General features: G+C 42.4%; 1 protein-coding gene across 2 annotated transcripts; it reads right to left on the bottom strand.

Annotated features, from left to right (window-relative positions):
• Positions 1–7,103: 7,103 nt before the first annotated feature.
• jakmip2 (janus kinase and microtubule interacting protein 2) lies at positions 7,104–17,355 on the bottom strand (the record flags this gene model as incomplete). Of its 2 annotated transcripts, XM_079283499.1 has the most annotated exons (22): positions 7,104–7,154; positions 7,515–7,580; positions 7,716–7,868; positions 8,475–8,525; positions 8,848–8,925; positions 9,317–9,385; positions 9,483–9,548; positions 9,637–9,690; positions 9,913–10,014; positions 10,625–10,723; positions 11,153–11,215; positions 11,556–11,639; positions 12,260–12,388; positions 12,538–12,660; positions 12,925–12,981; positions 13,791–13,931; positions 14,070–14,216; positions 14,369–14,467; positions 15,071–15,280; positions 16,090–16,332; positions 16,644–16,898; positions 17,227–17,355. In XM_079283499.1, 22 exons carry the CDS (start codon positions 17,353–17,355, stop codon positions 7,104–7,106), a joined length of 2,469 nt encoding a protein of 822 aa, XP_079139625.1. The 2 variants fall into 2 exon arrangements, with proteins under 2 accessions (XP_079139625.1, XP_079139626.1); XM_079283500.1 differs by lacking the exon at positions 11,153–11,215.
• Positions 17,356–18,179: the final 824 nt, after the last annotated feature.

Genomic DNA, 18,179 nt, shown 5'->3' with positions numbered 1-18,179 from the left:
GAGGTTGAGGCTTGGTGAGAATTTTCATCAGCTTGATTAGAAATAACAAGCAAACTTCAGATCAAGTGTGTGCATGCCAAGGTCAGTCCCACCATATAGGCAACAGAGAAATCACACAGGCCACAGCCTCAGGTCTCACCTAACAGGTTGTCAGCAACTGATATGAAGCCTTGGTTGTTTTCAGACAGAGGTCCACTTCATGGGGAACGTCAGTCTGAGCCGGCATCCAGTACTTTCCTATCGTGCTTCTGCAGGCCCATGCATGGCAACCAAACTTCAACTTTCAAAAATGTATTTTATAAGACAAAGGGGAACATCCAACTGGCAAAAATTCTAATTTGCAGGAAAGGAATTAAAGCTATAAATGAATACAGTATCGCACATTTCCCCTTTAGTTCAAATGTCAGTTGCTTTGAAATGTCATTATTTTTCTGATCTTTTGTGCATTACGTGTTATTGCCTGACTTTACAGATTATTTGGCGTGCAGAGAAAGTACACGAGTTAAAATGCAGATGGGAAAGGGGGATGGGGGGGAGGATGATCAAGCACTATGTTCTGAAAGGATGGCTTCGTGGGGATTTTTTTCCAGGGGACTGAAGCTGAGTAAAATATGATAAGTAGCTCTATTTCCACACATTCCTTGCTGAATACACTGTCGCAGTTCCTGCGGCTCTGTTGGCATCCAGCGCAGCAACTTGACGGGCCAGCAGAAATTTCCCCTAACATGAATGTGATCAAAGCACCAAGGTTTGCGGAGATGTCAAGAGCCCGCTAAAATTCCCTGCCTCTTTACTTCTATGTTGACTTACAGAGTTTCTGTGTTGTAGGGCTGTCTGTCCTGTGCTTCTTTCCTCCAGTGTGCTGTGTTTAGACAGTAAATCATGCTGAGAGAAGGGGGTCAAAACATCAGAGAACTGCATGACATTACACATGTCAACACTTTGTGCTTTGGCTGGCTACGCAGTCATACACTGACACCAATCAGTTCGGATGACTTGAAAAAGGGTTAAATATTACGTGAGAGGACAAGGTCAGTGCTCGGAGGCCAGTGCAGATGTTTGTTTTACTGTGGTCTGGACAGAGCAGACCGACTGGAGGCAGTGGAGCCATCAGCTCACACTGTCTGGTTCTCAGTGTCAGCGGTGTCATGATAGCTGCAAACCAGACAAACAAAACATCCAGTCAAGAAAATGTATTCAGGGTAAGTCGTCTCGTATTTTTTCAGCCAATAATGACCAAAGATTTGGCATTGCATCTGCTGAGTGAATGAATGGTCAAGATGCTCACTAACAGGAAATTGCTCCGACTTAATGAAGCTTTTAAAGCAATTACAGCAGCGATGCTGGATGAAAGCAGGAGACAACCCCCCCCCCCCCCCCCCCCATCTTCATAAAAAATGGATGTAAGGTAGGCCGGCTGTATGAATGTCCCCTGTAAGACTATACAGCTCTAACGAGTCCACTGGCTTTCAGTGCATGTGCATCCAGGCGTGATGGAATGAGGGCAGATAGCACAGAGTTTTGCAGAATCCAGTCGTCATAGATTTGGCAGCAAGAGCGAGCGAGACCTTTGAAGAAGTCGGTAAGTGGGCCACTGTTCCACAGGCAAGTCGATTGGAGTTAATTCAAACAGGAAATGCATAAGATCTGACAAGTTCCACGTGAGCTCTGCATCGGCGCACCCAATTGCAGAAATGAGATGAAAGTACTGTTAATAACTGTTAAAAACAAAAAGATTACTGTCCACAGATGGTCCCATTGCTTCCTGTGTTATTTATATGTATCTGTTATGTGTTGAGGACTGTATGTCGATCTAAATAATTCTTTCTTCACCTGGTACACAGAAAGATTTATCTTATAGTGAAACAACCATAAATATGTTTGGTCTCACAACAGACCTGTTCTTGAGTCTAACATCTCAGCCAGTCTGCCAGTTGAATTATAGGATACAACTACATGCCCTCACATTTTATACATTTTTGTCTGGCCTCTGTATGACACTAATTTATTATTGTATGTTCTTAGAAACTGGTAAACCTTTCTCGTTGTTATTCACAGCAGTGGGGAGTATGAGTAGGGCAGTAGCACACAGTCACCAGCAGGAGTGAACCTTTGGCAACATGCACAGGGTGACCAGGAGAGAGCGAAGACAAAGGCCTACATTCAAGACTTGCCTGATGTCGCCAAATAATAAAGGAATTGAAAACAAGAGGCCAACGCTGCAGCAGAAAACACACTTCAGCTGCTTTGCGCTATTACTCTCGATGGAAATGCATCATCATTCTCACTTTTGCTCAAAAAGATGAGAAGAAACCAAGTGAGCCACCAGTCTAACATGAGCCACGAAGTCCATGTTGCTAAGCAGCTGAACAGAGCAGATTGGGCAGCTGCATCCGCCTGGGATGGTTTGGCTGCCGACCAGCTGCTGCTGAAATAAGGTTAAAGAGCCTCCAAGGATGTACTGTCAGACATGTGTATCCCTTACAGCGAGGCATGGCTTTCCAACAAACTATAACACGAGGGTTTTCATGTCATCTAATATGACTCGTAATCATCTCCGCCAGGAGGATCGTGCTAACGGATGCGTGTGCTAATCTTGCATTCTCTTGCAGCAAAAATGTTTTGTTTGGCTAACCTCTAACAGCCAAGTGAAGTGTCTGTTACATTAGTTTATAGACGAGGGGTTGGCCATTTGTGGGATGTATTCAGTAAATCACACAATACAGCAGTGGTCGTTGCATTCCTCTGAGTGCACCTTTATAGTTAAAACATGAGTTTTAAACTGCCCAGCCTTTTCTGAGTTGTGTCAAAAGGGTTTTAGCTGAGGTTCCGTGCTGAAAAAAGCATCTACAGTAGATGTTCTGCAGAGGAAGCTATTTCTACACACATCAATGTCTTTTGGTATTATGCGTTTAGAAACTGAGAAACATGCTGAATAAAAATGTCACACAAACTCTTTTCACAGGATGTGTTTTAAAATGAAAAGGCAGATATTCAGAGCACACTTTAACCTCAGAGTGACCCGTGTGGGTGCTGAGGACAGATAGAAGTGCTTTCAGAACAGACATGCTTTGGCTTGTCTCAAACTCAAAACCTGGCTGGACCCCTGTTCTCTTCTGGCTTGGCAAGGAGAGTCACCACTAAAGTGAAAAGGCCGACTGTTATCCTGGACTGACCCAGGTCTGTGTCCTGCATTACAGAAAAGAACTACTGAAGCCTTCACTGCTTCGCTGCAGGTTTTATGATTCTCGTAATATATCACAAGTCTTAAAATGTTTAACGCTGAGCCCTAGTATGATTGAGCTGTTTTTATGAATGAATTTATGAGAAACTTTTGAAATATCACAGAAAATAATGACATTTGCGTTGAAGAATACTATTGACCCGTGTCAGTAAACACTAGCTATTGCTATTTCTATGCATTGAGTGAAACGTTACCGAGCTAATAGCCTGTTTCCTCTTCCTGACCTGAAGAAAGCAGAGCACCATTAGGGACAACTGATGACAACCACGAATAGACAATGACAGGAGTCAGCAAAGAGATGCAACACAAACAATAACACGGTGCAACTTCATCTGCTGAAGATCATGTCATACGATTGACACCTCCAGAAAAGCTACTAAGTGGATCATGAATAATCCACTTGCTAAAAAAGTTTAAAATATATTTCTCTAAAGAATAAATTGTAGATATGACAAATTACTAAATGAGAAAAATGTCTCAAATCGTCACTATTATTCTTTAACTTCAACTAAATATAGTTAGAAATGCTCACCTTCAACACAAAACCCCTATCAAGCATACCTGTAATGAAGATGCAAAAAGAAGACAATTTATTCTTTACGGTCAAAGGCCATGTTTTGTTTTATTTTTTACAGCATTGCTCCTTTTTTCTGTTTCTGTAATAATCTCGACGAAAGTAGGAGGAAGGGTTGAAGTCTCGCTGGAAGACAGACGGGGTAAAGATAAAAAGAACTCCTCTGTGAAATAAAGAAAAATATATATATATACACATTACATTATATGATATCAACCGCCTGAAAAAGTAATCACTAAAAAGGAACATACAAGCGGATAAAGGGGGGGGGAATGCATTTAAGGCAACTGCTAGTTAGCTGAGTCTGCACAAAAATTGTCTCAGTCATTCCCCTTGGTAAAGTGAATGGAGTGGGTCATAGTTACTGTCCGCTATGTAATGAGATGCCTATGGAACAAGGACGGCCTATACTAGTAAATATTGCAGTGCCTGGGCAGTTGGCTTGACAGGAGAGCAGGTGTGGTGTTGCATTCACTTTCTCCCGTTTCATTTTGGGGAAGTGGCAAGTCGTGTTTTGTGAAAGAGGCTTGTTAGTATCAAAGACATTTTTGTTAGTAAAAAAACAGGGGAACCTGCAGTGGTCTTGGGACAGAAAAATGTGTGGCGTTATGATTGTTTCCGTCTTTTCCGTCATATGAAATTCAACTGTTGAATTTAAATTGTGTCCATTTTTTTTGTGCATCAAGGAAGTACTGATGACGCAACTGCTAGATTTGAATTCGTCAATCATCCGACCAGAGTTGATAAAGATATTTTGCAAGCTAGTTTGAAAATATTTACAAGTTTGTTAAAAGATTGTGTAACTTTAAAGGGTGAATGGAAAGTCGCTCAGGTGAAACCAGCACCCCCTGCTGGTCAAACAGAGCAGAACATTTATTAGACAGAAGATTCATAAATACAGTATTATGTGCATGATGGAGGGGGAAAAAAGTAAAAGGGAGGCAAAAATCACATTATTCCACATTCATATTCCAACGATTTTTCATTTCTAATTTTCAAGGAAATAAAGTTCATCTTTGCAGCCGTCACCACAATATAACAGAGCAATGCATACCCTTTTTAGTCATTTATAAACTACATCAACTGTTCAAGCTGCTTCAGAGAGTAAAATAAAATTGCAACTATTCACAGAAATGAAAAGGAGAGACTAAATAAAATACTTCAGCGACATGTACATATCAACAAATGTATATATTACAGTACAGAATAAGCATGTAGTTCAGTGGACATCTTGGGACACAGTATCTTGGTGGTAGGAGCTGTCAAAAAAATTTAAAAAGAAAGATAACCAGAGAGTAAAGCACTTACAGTCTGCTGGTTTTTGAGATAAATGAAGAAGTGGCTTGACAATCGGTGGACATCCACGTTGTCGTTTCCCACCGTGATCTCTTTTGTTCTCTTTTTACCTCTCCATGCAAGTCTGTCATGTTTGTCCGGTGAAGACGCGTCAACCTGAGTGTCCTGTATCCCCCTTTTAGTGTCTCTATACACCAGCCTCTGCAGCGCAGCTCTGCCCTTTCCCCAGGTTTAACCTCTGGAGAGTCCAAGCAGCGTGTGTGTGAGCACCATTCTGAAAACAGCAAGGGCAGGCCAGCCCGGTGACTCGCCATGTCCCACAGTGTTCCTCATAATAATCTGACCTGAGACCAGTACTGGCCTCTGCACTCGTGGCCCCTGAGTTGGCTCGCCTCTATTCACCAAGAGGTCGCATTCATGAAGAACGTCCTTCCGGGTTTTGGAAAGGAAAGAAGAGAGAAGTTGTGGTCCGGTGGCTTGTTTGTCTCGTTGTCTATCAGTAGCTCTCTCCGTTTGTATTCCCGCAGTGGTTAAATGTTGGTGAATGACATATTATTACCCTGCATGGCAGAGAGAACATTTCCCAGGCTTTGGTTTTGGATTTGTCAAAGCATGTGTGTGTGAGTGTGTTTGCATCTGCATGCGTCTGTATATGCATGCGTGTCTGTAAACTGTGTCTACGTTGGTATATGTGTGTCTGTGTCTCTGCATCTCCTGGAAGTGTCTCACTAATTATGTGTCATTCTTGCAGCCTGGTGCAGTATACTCCCAGCTGTTTGGAGAGACATTTAATGTCAAACACCGCTCTTAAAAAAACAAAACGTCATCCTGTGCAGTATCCTGAGAACCCCAGCCCCATTTAAAAACAAACAAAAGAATAAAATCTGAAGTGGAACGTCCGCAGCCAACACACGACACATCCACCTATACTGACGGCAGTCACTGATGTGAGGACACTAGCAGCCACTGCTGCGCACTTTGTTCCACACTTGTCCAGAAAATAAATAACACTGCAGTCACAAACAAGATCTCCAAGCTGACACACCACCTGAGAGACAGAGAGAGAGAGACAGAGAGAGAGACAGAGAGAGAGACAGAGAGAGAGAGAGAGAGAGAGAGAGAGAGAGAGAGAGAGAGAGAGAGAGAGAGAACAACTGAATTTTCCACCACCAAAGACTGTATGCATCATTTTAAAATCACATGTAGAAACATGGGTTAAAAGCCAAGAGGTGACAACAAACAAATGCAATCGAGAGAGGGAGAGATGATGGCGTTGATGGCACTGCTTGCTTTCTGAGCTGCCTGGAAACCTTTCAATAAGTAACAAATGATGTGCTGATGAAATACGGAAAAAGAAAACATGAAGGTTTACAGAAATGCCACAGTGGAAATATGTTGAGAGTGCAAAGATAAAGAAGGAATGAGAGTTGAGTCTTTCAAAGTGAATGCAAGGTGAAGCTACTAAACGTGTAGGAGGGAGAGTGAGCAGACCAGGGTCAAATAAATTGTGCTTCTGGAGAGCACGGATCCTCCCAGTGGTCACATTGTGAGAACAACAAAAGAGCAGCCTGTCTCAAAATGTCGCCATTGCACAGTTTTTAGTTGGTTTGTCGTTCCTTTTCAAAACAACTACATAGTCACTGTTATTCTGAGGATTAAGTACGGGCCAAGATCAGTATTTTCACACGTGGTTTGTGTCGACTTTATTGTACAATCTATACATCTCTCACTTCATGATTTGTAGTATTTTTTTAAATAACAATACATGACCTGCTTATATTCTGTAGGTCATAAGCACATATCAGGAAGTCTTACTAATGCTAAGGAAATGCATTTGTGAGTCAGGCTCTGCAGCCAGAGTATTCCCAGTGCAGCTTCTGCTTTAATGGAAAAGTATTTGATCGAGGTCCAGAAGAGAGACGGACGTGGACTGAACTTTCTACTCAAAGCCCTCAGGACTCACCTCTGCTACAGGACACGCCAAAGACTTCAAGGCCAAAGGATAAAGGCGAGAGAAAAGAACAAGAACAGAAACAAAAACTGGAGAGAGACAGAAAGAGATGAAGAAGGGAGAAAGAAAGTGAGAGGATTAGAGGCACACTCAAGATATGTTAGTAACAGCAGAGACAGAGGCAGAAGTTCACTGTACAGAGACTGTAAGAATAGAATTTCACATTTCATTTTGAGAGTACTTTCAAGAACATAATGTGAAAAGAAATAGAACAGAAATACACTCAAAATTCAATTTGAGATTGATTTCACAATTCCATTATCTTGGCTGCTTATCAGCAAAGACATTTAAACGTATGAACTTGGTAGCATTTCAGTTTGTGTTCCAGCTTAATTGGTGAATGTATTTATTTATTTATTTTTTACAGAAAGACATGAAACATGGTCTACCTTCTCCTCCAGGTCTTTAATCTGCCTCCTCTGGATTTCCGTCTTGTCTTCAAGATCACGAATCCTCTGCAAATATTCACAGAGAAAACTGTCAGAGAGATTTCAAATGAAACACACAAAACACACAGAGCTGTATCATCACACACACACACACACACACACACACACACACACAAATCACCGGTACAGACATCGACTGACCTGGTGCGCCTGGTGCAGCAGCTCCATCCTCTCCTGGAGGATCTGGCAGTCGTACTCCCGGCTCTTCCTCAGCATCTGCCTCCTCAGCTTCTCCACCGACGACCGCAGCTCGTCCTTCTGAAGTTCATCCAGAGGCTCGCCGTACTTTATCACCTGCGGGAAGAAGACAGGCATCAGACACAGGGGACACCAAGATAAACCTCACCACTTTATCCTATTAGACATTTATAGGACATTGTCAGAAATAGCATGTAAATTCTTGAATTATGGTAAAAAAAAATAAAAAATCCAAATTTGAATCAGTTCAGTCTCGTGTCCTGGTGGACGTTTGAGCCGAACTTGAAGAAGGCGTTCCTGAGATATAGTGTTCACGAGAACGGATGACCCGCTGCTGTCTGCGGCATAAAAGCACTTCTCAACACACTTATGTCTCTTGTTATGTTTCCTGGAAGCCTGTTTTCCTGTGTTTATGATTGTAAAGTTTCTATCATCATTCGAGAATTCATCTGCAATAAACCTCGTAAATTGGTCCTGTGGACTCAATATACCAGATGCGCATAATCACAAGGATGTACGTCAAAAGCACATTGATAAAAACATTGTATGACGCATTTCTTGATATTTAAATTGATGTCTTGATTTCATTAACTTCCCCCCTCCAGTACTTAAGACACTCGCACTGGTGTTTTACAGTTTGTGTTTGAAATTGACCGTAGCTTTCGTAACAATAAGTCGGTAATATGTGGTGACAGGAAGCACCTTGTCCTGCTGCAGGGCGTTGTATAACGTTGCTTCCAACTCCTGGATTTGCTGTAGAGAGGAGAAGACAGGATTACTCGTTAGGTCAGACACGCAAAAATATGTACAACTTTGTATTAACTTAACTACATTCCCTGCAGGCTCAACCCTAACTAACCATAACCACTGCATGCATAGCCCCAAACCTTCACCTAAACTTGTCACGATTCCAACCACAACCCTAAAACCAAGTCTTAACTCGGAAAATAAATTTGAAATCTTGTGAGGACCTGAATAGGAGTCTCCATATGGGAATTGAGCTCCAATAATCTGACCGTGAATAGATTTTGGCCCCATAAAGTGATGCATACAGGATACACAAACACACACGTACCAAGTAGGCCTGGTCCATGGCCTGTTTCCTGTAGTCCAGCTCCTCTTCTAGATACCCTTTCTGTTTACAGAACATCTCCTGTACAGAACAAGCAGGTCAGAGACAGTGGTTACGTTTTATTCCTTTATTTAAACTGGCCTTTGCGTCACCTTGTGCTACACAGTGTGTGTAAATGTGTTTTTAACTTCTGTTTGACTGATATTTTTTGTTGTTTTATTTTCTTTTTATTGTTTTTTTCTTTTCATAATATCACATTTTTGTAAAACACTTTTTAAATCGTGTACTTCTTATAATTATATTATACTAAACCAATATTTTATAACTGAGGTCTAAGTGCTTCAATCATATCACACTGGACGAAAGCTGCTGTGAGCCAGTGAAAGTAATATTATGTTGAAGCAGAGGATACTGATGACATCAGAGGGGTAAAATCCTGTAAAAACAACAACACAGGATTGTTTTGACTCACCATCTCTATCTCCAGGTCCATCATCTTCTGGTGCAGCGCTGCCTCCGTCCCCTCAATCTCTTGAATCCACTAAAGGGCAACAAACAGCAAAACCTGAGTCAGCACCGACTATTCTGTGTGTGTTCTCATGGTGTATGAAGAGCCATGATGTGGTTTCCAAACGTACCTTTTCTGCTAGCGACAACACAGTGCTGGCCTGAATAATGGCCACTTGCTCTTCATTTCTTAAATTCTATACAAAAATGGAAAAAAAATGTTTTTTATTAATAACGGGTCTGTTTTGGCATCATATGTTGATTTGTTAATTCCAAATGAATTACCCCGTTGTCTCCCAGGATATCGAGAAGTTTGATGAGATCGGGTATGCACACGTCCTGTAAAGAAAACAGAATACAAAAAAGGCCTTTACCGTTCATTTTTATTTCTTTACACTATAAATGTTCAGAGTCCATTGATATTAAACCTGAATAAATAACAAATAAAACAGCCTCTAGTTTGCTGTGGCCATAAGAATTGTGGGATCTGTCACAGCGGTATCTCTTGCTTTCATGATTAATTGCTGTAATTAAAGCAGACGAGTCCCTCTCACTGCGTACCTTGACCCCCTCCTTCATACAGTAGATCTGCAGAGCACTGACTCCCTCAGAGAAAGGATGCATCCTCAGGTGATTGAATGGAGGGGACCTCCTCTCGCGCTCCTGCGACAACAAAAGTAGACATTAGATGGTACAAAGGATGAACCATAACTGAAACGTTCATCACGAGTCTCTCTCGACTCCCTTTTAAACCCGGATGAAACTGTATTTTCACTTTCAATGGCTTGTTTTGGACTGTCCCCTTCAGACAGCATTCTTTTTAAACAGCTTAAAATCAATGTCGAGCCAAACACAGTTCCCTGAACAATCCTTGTGCACTTTTTATGTCTTAATGATGATGTTTAAGTTTAAGTATGGTGCTGCTTTTTGCTTTGTTCGACCTTGAAAATGCGGACTACCCATATTTCAGACAAATTGCTGCTCTGAAGAAGCAGCGATGACAGCCTTTAATATCATTTCGGGATAAATCACAGTGTGCCAGTGTACTGAGCACATCTGAGCGAACTGTTCTCCTCTCTGATCACTAGGTGGCAGCTTAGGCCCTCCCAAGCTGCCATCAGTATCTGCACTGCAGCACAGATGAACCGCAAACACCACCGTCAGCTAATAATCGGCCTGACTGACAGACTCGCGGGCATTTTGTCCACATGGCTGAATGGCTAACTCGATATGATTTCCACTTAGCTTCTGTAACAAAGGAAAGGTCACTCACCTCCAGCTCCAGTATCCTGAACTCCAACAGTTCATTCTGATCTTTGGAGTCTTGCAGTTCCTGCTGCAGTCGACTGCAGTCTGACTCCATCTTTTCCATCTGGACACCAAAGAGAGACAGAATGAATTAGACAGGATGAGGCAGCTGTCCGGACCTTTAGACTGTAGCTGCAGTCAGTATGTTATGTAATATGATGTTGATACAGTGGCAATTAGGCAAGTCATAACTGCAGGAAAGCACCTCAAAGCTGTGAGGCTTTAAACAATGCTAAATACCAAACGTACCACCTGTAGCAGGTGTAATCAAACTGATAACAAACCATAGTTTTTCAGGGAATTATGATGCTACTTTAAAATAATACCAGCGCTGTGCACAGAAGAAAGTAACTAATCACGAGAAAAAACTGACAAATATATCTTTTTGACAAATCAAAATTCTTTGAATGATACTTTTTGAACCATCACAAACATCGTAAGGAAGACCGACGCTGTTTGCTTATTGGAAATAAAACTCCGGTGAAAGTCCAACCTTGTCCAATAGCTCCTGGTTCCTTCGTAAGAAGAGCTGCTTCTCCTCCACCCATTTGGAGTCCTGACAGAGGACAGAGACACTTAATGCAGACACAGATATCCCCCGTGAAGCAAATCAATAAACTCAACATTTTCAGTGACGGCGTGGCAGTGAAACAACGTGTTACTTTCATTAGAGGACAGGAGGAACCCCAAGACATTGAATTATTAGATCACAAATAAACATTTTGTGTCTCTCCATCAATCTTTTTCTTGTTGCCTTTCTTGTTGCCCTCTTATACATCATTTTTTCAGTGTGTGCTGCTCATAATTACACTGTGTATTGTGTGGTATTTCTGTTGTTTTGTCCACCACCCTACATGTAATTTGCCTTCATGCACGCGTGTGCTTGTGTGTCCTACCTGTCCCTTCAGGTTCAGCTCCTTCTCCAAGTCCTCTATTTTGGCTTTATACCTGAGAACTTCTGCTTGGAGCTGCTCCTGAGCCTGAAACATGAGTAACAAGGACTTTCATTAGCCACTCGGGTACTGTTTCTCAAGTGGGGGTCCATGAATGACAAAATGATAACCACTTCCAATCGCCAAATCGAAAATATGAAGCAAATCGAGCGATTTCACAATAGTTGTACACATGTGGTTCACTGTTGTCAGATGATATATCCGAACCTAACTGTTTCTGATTTACTGTCCCTAATCCTCGATCTGAATGAAACTTGTGTGGACATATCCTGCAAGTTTTGTGATGATTGGCCGAATGGTGGTTGACTTTGGTCTAGTTATGTGCTGATGAACCACAGACATTTTGGTTTAGGCGTAAAATCTAGTCAGGAGAACTGATATGATCCCAGCGGCTTTTTTGGGGGCGTTTTTTTTATTTATTGGAGTCATATTTCTTGTGAAGCACTTGCACATAATTTCCAGTTCTTGGGCAACGTTTCATGTCTCTAACTTGCTCCAGCGCACAGAAATTTGAGCCGCAGTAGAAGACAACAAATAAAAACAATAACAAGCTGACACAAACTCAATAGGCGTTAATAAGGGTATACATACAGATTGGACAGGAATACAACATTTTAAAAACAGTGATTTTCTCACTGTGTATGTACCCTAGCCTCCATCTCAGCATCCAGAATGCCTCCTTTCTGTTCCTGCAGCAGGGCATAGGCTCGCTGTAACGCCTGATACTCCCTGGTCAGCTGACGGAAACGCAGCTCCGACTCCTCGTTGGCTAGACCCTTGTTTGACACACACAGGTTAGAGGTCAGAGTCTATGGCTGAACTGTTTGACAGATGTAGCTGAACGGATATTGAATCGAAACAGAACAGTGTGAAACATGTCGACACGATTGCAAATGTAGTCGCTGTGACGAATATGAGGCCTCACCTCCTCCAGGTCTTCATCTGGAGTAGCAGGAGTTCTGTCCATCCGGAACGAAGCCACCGAAGACGTCTCAGAGTCCATAGACTCTTCATCATACCCAAAGAAGGTGTCTACTACGATGTGCCTCTGCAGAAGAAGAAGTTGAAAGATGTACAGGTCTGGAAATGTCTGATGGTAAAGGTCCAACAATCAATATGCCTTGTCATCAGATCAAAGTTTCTTCCTTTTCCTTTCACGTCATTGTTTTCAGCTAAATACACCTCTGTGGCACAATCAGAGCCTAGACAAATGATATCAACATTGAATATGTGTTTACTGGTATTATATCATATTAACCAAAAGGAGTACACTCAAAGATAAATAGATTGAACCACGTATAATTATTTCTACCTTTATTGGCCTCGAACTTCTTTTATGCCTTTTCTTTCTCAGTAGTTTTTCTCGGTCCTGGGAAAACAAACAAATGGAAAGAAGACAACCCACCACTGTAAGATGATCCTTGTTTTCCTTCTTTTTCTAAAGATTTTTCGAACTCCAATTTCATACGTCAATAGCTTAGAGGTTATCATGTGGTTCTCCAACATGAGCTCTGTGTTTACGGTCTGATCATTAAGGATATTACGATATCATATTTGGAAAATAAGCTACACAGGGTACCTGGTTACAAGTGCATTGTACATTTAGTTGGTACAGCAAAAGTGGTGGTAATTTATAGTCCAGGTTGTCTTCGGCTGCAGAATGTCACTGGTATGCAAATAACATCCAAAAATGTAATTTTACAAATTTTAAGACGGTTAATAATTACATTACCGGTACAGTCATTTAGCAGCTTTTATCCAAAGCGACTTGCAATTCAGATTCTATCCATACACCGTAGGCACAGCTACGGGAGCAACTTTGGGGTTAAGTGTCTTGCTCAAGGACACATCGACATGGACTAGCGGAGGCGGAGCCGGGGATCGAACCACCGACCTCTGATTGAAGGACGGCGCTGCTCTCCGCTTAGCCACAGTCGCCCAGCATCACAGTCGCCCATCATCTGAAAAACTTCATTTCTTACACTTTTTTATATATTAATCAAACAAACAAATACATGCAAATAAGATGTCTCATACGATACTGTGTATGTTTTACTAGTGTTTTATGAAGAGTACAAAAGCATCCAATGTCCACATGAGCTCAGGATCAAACAGCATGACCAACTGCCTGATCAAAAACCGGATAATTTGCACGTCATATGAAAAACAACAACATACTCTCGTCAGCTCATCAATCATGCTTTGTTGCTCCAGGACTTGAAGCTTGAGAAAGGCAATTTCCTGGTCATCGTGTGCTTGGTCCAGGTCATTCAAAGACTTCAGCTTCTTCAGCGGAGGATGGGAGCTGATCTTCTCCTTCTGCAGACAAACAGCACAAAGAGAGGAAAGTCCTCTAAAGTCACAATATCCACCTATAAATCAGTCTGTCCCTCTTGCCCCCCCCCCCCCCAAAGAAAACGACACTTATTTATGATGACAATGTGACTTTGTGCTGACCATCTCATGGTTCTCCTTGGCCAGGTTCTTGAGTTTATCCTCCAGCTTCTGGATCGTCTGAGTCAAATCATCATTCCTCTTACACAGCAGCTTGTTCTTGTCCAGCATTGGCTTACACTGCTTCTCTGTCTCCCGAACTCGCTTCAGCTGGTGGGGAGAAACGGACACAGGGCTGTATCGTTACTGACATGAGGATGGTGGACAGGGGGACACTGAGTCTGGGAGATTTGAGGAAAAGGCAAGTGACAGAAGGAAGACAGAGCAGGAGATCCATCTTTAACGAAATCATTTGGTCGTACCAGTTCATTCCTCTCATCGACCAGCAGTGAGTTGCGGTCCTCTAATTTGCGTATGGTCGAGTTGAGATCAGCGAGGCGCCTCTGGTTTCTCCTCAAGTCCTGAAACAAACAAATAAACAAAAAAACTATCAATCATTTCACTAATTCAATCAAAAATGACCATATCTGTAAACTTCAATTGTAATGCGCTCACATCTCATGGACTTTATAACTTAATCCCATGAGTGGTCACATGAACAGTGGGACAGCTCATGAATTGACACGCTTTAACCAACCTTTGATCATGCAATCCAGACCATGCATGCACTGGTTTCAGAGTCTGCTCTCTCAATTCTCTCCAGCTGTCCACACAAGGACAAAGCTCAGCGTTTGTACATATCGCTCCTCTGTAAGGCGACAATACGACGATTGAGATGACGCTGTGCTTTCACTTTTCGTTTAGGATTCCGACTGCCACAAGTCAGCATGAGCTGCTTTGATAAATATGAGTGATGGCTAAAATGTGGTTACACAAGTCTCCTTTGCTCAAATCATGCGTTAGGAAACTAGTCACGGCACACTGGCGCTTTAGCTTCAAGGGCTAAAGCAAAGGAAAAAAATGGGGCTTAAGATGTATGAAGGCTCTCTCTTCTCTCAAGTAAATAATTTGATATTAACGTTTGATATGAGTGGATCTTCTCCTTGATAAGCATCTCTACTTACTGGGCTACTACAGTGCTCAGCTCCATCTCCAGCTCTGCCTGGAATCTCTCTCTTCGGGCTCCCCAGGCCACACTCCATCTCCTTGACGAGGAACAGTTGGTCGTCCAGCGCGTCCTTCTGAAGCTGCAGCTTCTGTAGGAAACCCGTTGCTGACTCCAGCTCCTTCTCCAGACCAAAGATGGTGCGTTCTTTAGATTTGATTTCATCCACCTACAGTGAAGGAGAAGGAAGTGATGGTGTGTTTCAGCTGAAAGGACATTACTCGCTTCTTTTGAAGAGTTTTTTTTCTATGAATGCACAGTGTACAATGTAGTACACAAGTAGTATACCATCAAAGTCCCAGTGAAGCGGGAGTTAGAGTGTCTTTAACTTCTGTACTGTGACGTATTTCACAGTCAAACCGAATATTTGAACGGTGTACAGTTACAAGAGGGATTTAAATATAATCCTTTGCATTTGATTGGGCCGCAAAAAAGTGAGTGGCCTTAGAATGTAGCAGGATTTAAAGGTACAGAGGACTGGGAAAAAAAAAAGTGATTGGATTTTGATATAAAAATATGAAGACATTCATTTTTTGGGAAAAAGTTCCATAGTTTTGGGGACCTTAATTGTATGCAGGTTGTGTAAAGTAAAAAAAAAATAGAGACTAAAAGATTGGTTGATTATCTGGATTTGCTAAAATAATTCATGACTGAAATAATACTGGCTGAATAAAAACAACCATTGGTCCTAAATTCCACACATGGAGCTGCACAGACCTGGTTAGGATTTCTACATGAACATGAACATGAACATGAACATGAACATATGTTACACTTGTAAAGGTGTCCCTGTAGCTCTACAACAAATATCAACAGATCACAAGAAACAGAAATGTATTCGGAGAAAAAATCTACAGTTCCAGCCCAGTTCCCCTGCTGTGTAGATATCCAACATCAGCAGGGGGCCTGGCTAATATTTAGAGCAATGGTCACAATCGTGTCAGTTGTAAAGAATGTAGTCGCAGTGACTGTGCCTACCAGTCTGCGGATGTCTTTCTCACTGTCCCACTTGATCTTGGAGATCTGCTCCTGGTGATGCTGGTGCTCCACCCGCAGGTCGCCAGCCTTCATCTTGTCGGACTGGATCATGTTGCTGAGAGCCTCGTCGGTCTGCTTCTTCGTGCTCTTCAGCTCCACTATCTCCTGCAGGAGCTTCACTCGCTCCTGGTCAAAGAAGCGGCGTGCGTCCTCCTTGGCTTCCAGGGTCAATGCTGTGCGCACCTGAAGACGCAGGACGGAGAGAGAGGTGAAGGGTTTTGATGGAGCTTGTCAGGATTTCCACAACCCTTTCGGGGTTGTTGTTTTTTAGATTATTTGGGGAGACGAAAAGGTGAGTAATGAGTATTTATTTCTAGTGCTTCCCCCCCATCTGGAGCTTTTTCCCAGCAGTGAAGGTGACTGTCTTGTCCGCTCTGTCCTGGTTTACATCCACAGCTGCTGTTTCGACATTTCATTTGGGTGAAAAGTATCTGTTTATTACCGTACTGTTTATTATTACATACTCGAGCTTCGCTGCCCTCGGCTAACCTCACCTTCTCTCCGCTGCCATCGCGCATGGCGCTCAGCGCGGCTTTGAGCCTCTGGTTCTCCTGGTCCTTGATTTTGGCGTGGCGGGCCAGTTCCTGCTCATGCTGCCGTGTTAGGTTTTCCCTCAGAGCCTGGAGCTCCTTCTGCTTTTCCTCGTGCCACTTGGCCCGCTGCTCTGTCAACATGGCAGTGTGACGGTGCTGCTCCTGCTCTCGCACCCGCTTCACCTCCTGAAGCTTGTCGCGTTCCAGTTTGCTCACCTTTAATGGCAGTGGCAGAGGAGAGAGGAATTAGGTTATTTTTACATTACCAGGATACCTACTATTGTACTCCTGGACAAAGCAATAACATGCATTTAAATGAATCTGGGAAATGTCTAATGACCGCTATAATAATATTTCATTCCATAATAATATTTCATTCCATAATAATGGTAAAATAATAAACAAGCTTTCTAAAAAAAGATTATAAGCCAGTATGATTTAAACTTTGGAGCAGCATCAAGGTTTAAATCTACTGAGCTTAAATTGTAATTACAATATTTGAAATATTCTGGACAAGTGTATGTATTTTGATGTTGTACAGTACCTTGCATTTTTCTTGGTGTAGCTCTATTTGAATGTCAGTCAACTTGGACCTGAGATCTTCATTGGCTGCCTGCAGGGCAGAGATGAGCGCTTCGGGCTTCTCGCTCTTCGTACGCCCTTTCTTGGCCATTGAGTCGAATACTAGAGAGGCTCTTCTCGTGCTTTCATTGAGACTTCACAGAAACTTCCCAAGGCGCTCCCAGTGGTTTCCAGTTCCTCCTCTTCCTCATTCTCCTATCAGAAAAAAAGGGCTTGGGTGTGGAGGAGAGACAAAGAAAGACAGAATGAGACATAGTGCAGGCTGCAGAGGTGACACAATTTGAGACTTTTGGTATGTGCGGACTAGCTTCCACACGCATGGGTGTGTTTGTACCCCCGTACTCCGATCTCTCCACTGGCTTCCTGTAGCATCTAGGATACACTTTAAAATTCTCACCATCACTTACAGAGCACTTCACGGTCAGGCTCCGGCTTATGTAGCTGATCTACTTCGCCCCTATTCACCCGCCCGCACTCTCAGGTCAAACGCTCTAGGTCTTCTGTCAGTCCAAAGCACACGATTTAAGACCCGTGGTGACCGAGCCTTTGAGGCAGTGGCCCCGAGGCTCTGGAATGCTCTGCCTGCAACTCTGCGCCTCGCAGATACTGTGGATACTTTTAAAAGACAGCTCAAAACCCACCTGTTTAGGCTGGCGTTTGTGTAAAAGTAAACCCATGTCCTAGACCTGCTCTTAAAATATGTTTTACATTTTTATTTTATTTTTTAATTTTCTCTGTGTCGATAATTTATTGACCCTTGGGTCACATTGTGTTTTTTATGCTTTTAAATGTCTGCTCTGTTAAGCACTTTGTGATACTACTGTCTGTGAAAAGCGCTGTATAAATAAAATTCATTCATTCATTCATTCATTCATTCATTCATTCATTCATTCATTCATTCATTTGTCAGGGTGA

The sequence above is a fragment of the Melanostigma gelatinosum genome (genome assembly GCF_949748355.1).
Source record: "Melanostigma gelatinosum genome assembly, chromosome: 14".
Classification (NCBI taxonomy): domain Eukaryota; kingdom Metazoa; phylum Chordata; class Actinopteri; order Perciformes; family Zoarcidae; genus Melanostigma; species Melanostigma gelatinosum.
The sequence above is the reverse complement of the archived record's forward strand: the minus strand, read 5'-3'. Positions and strand labels throughout refer to the sequence as shown.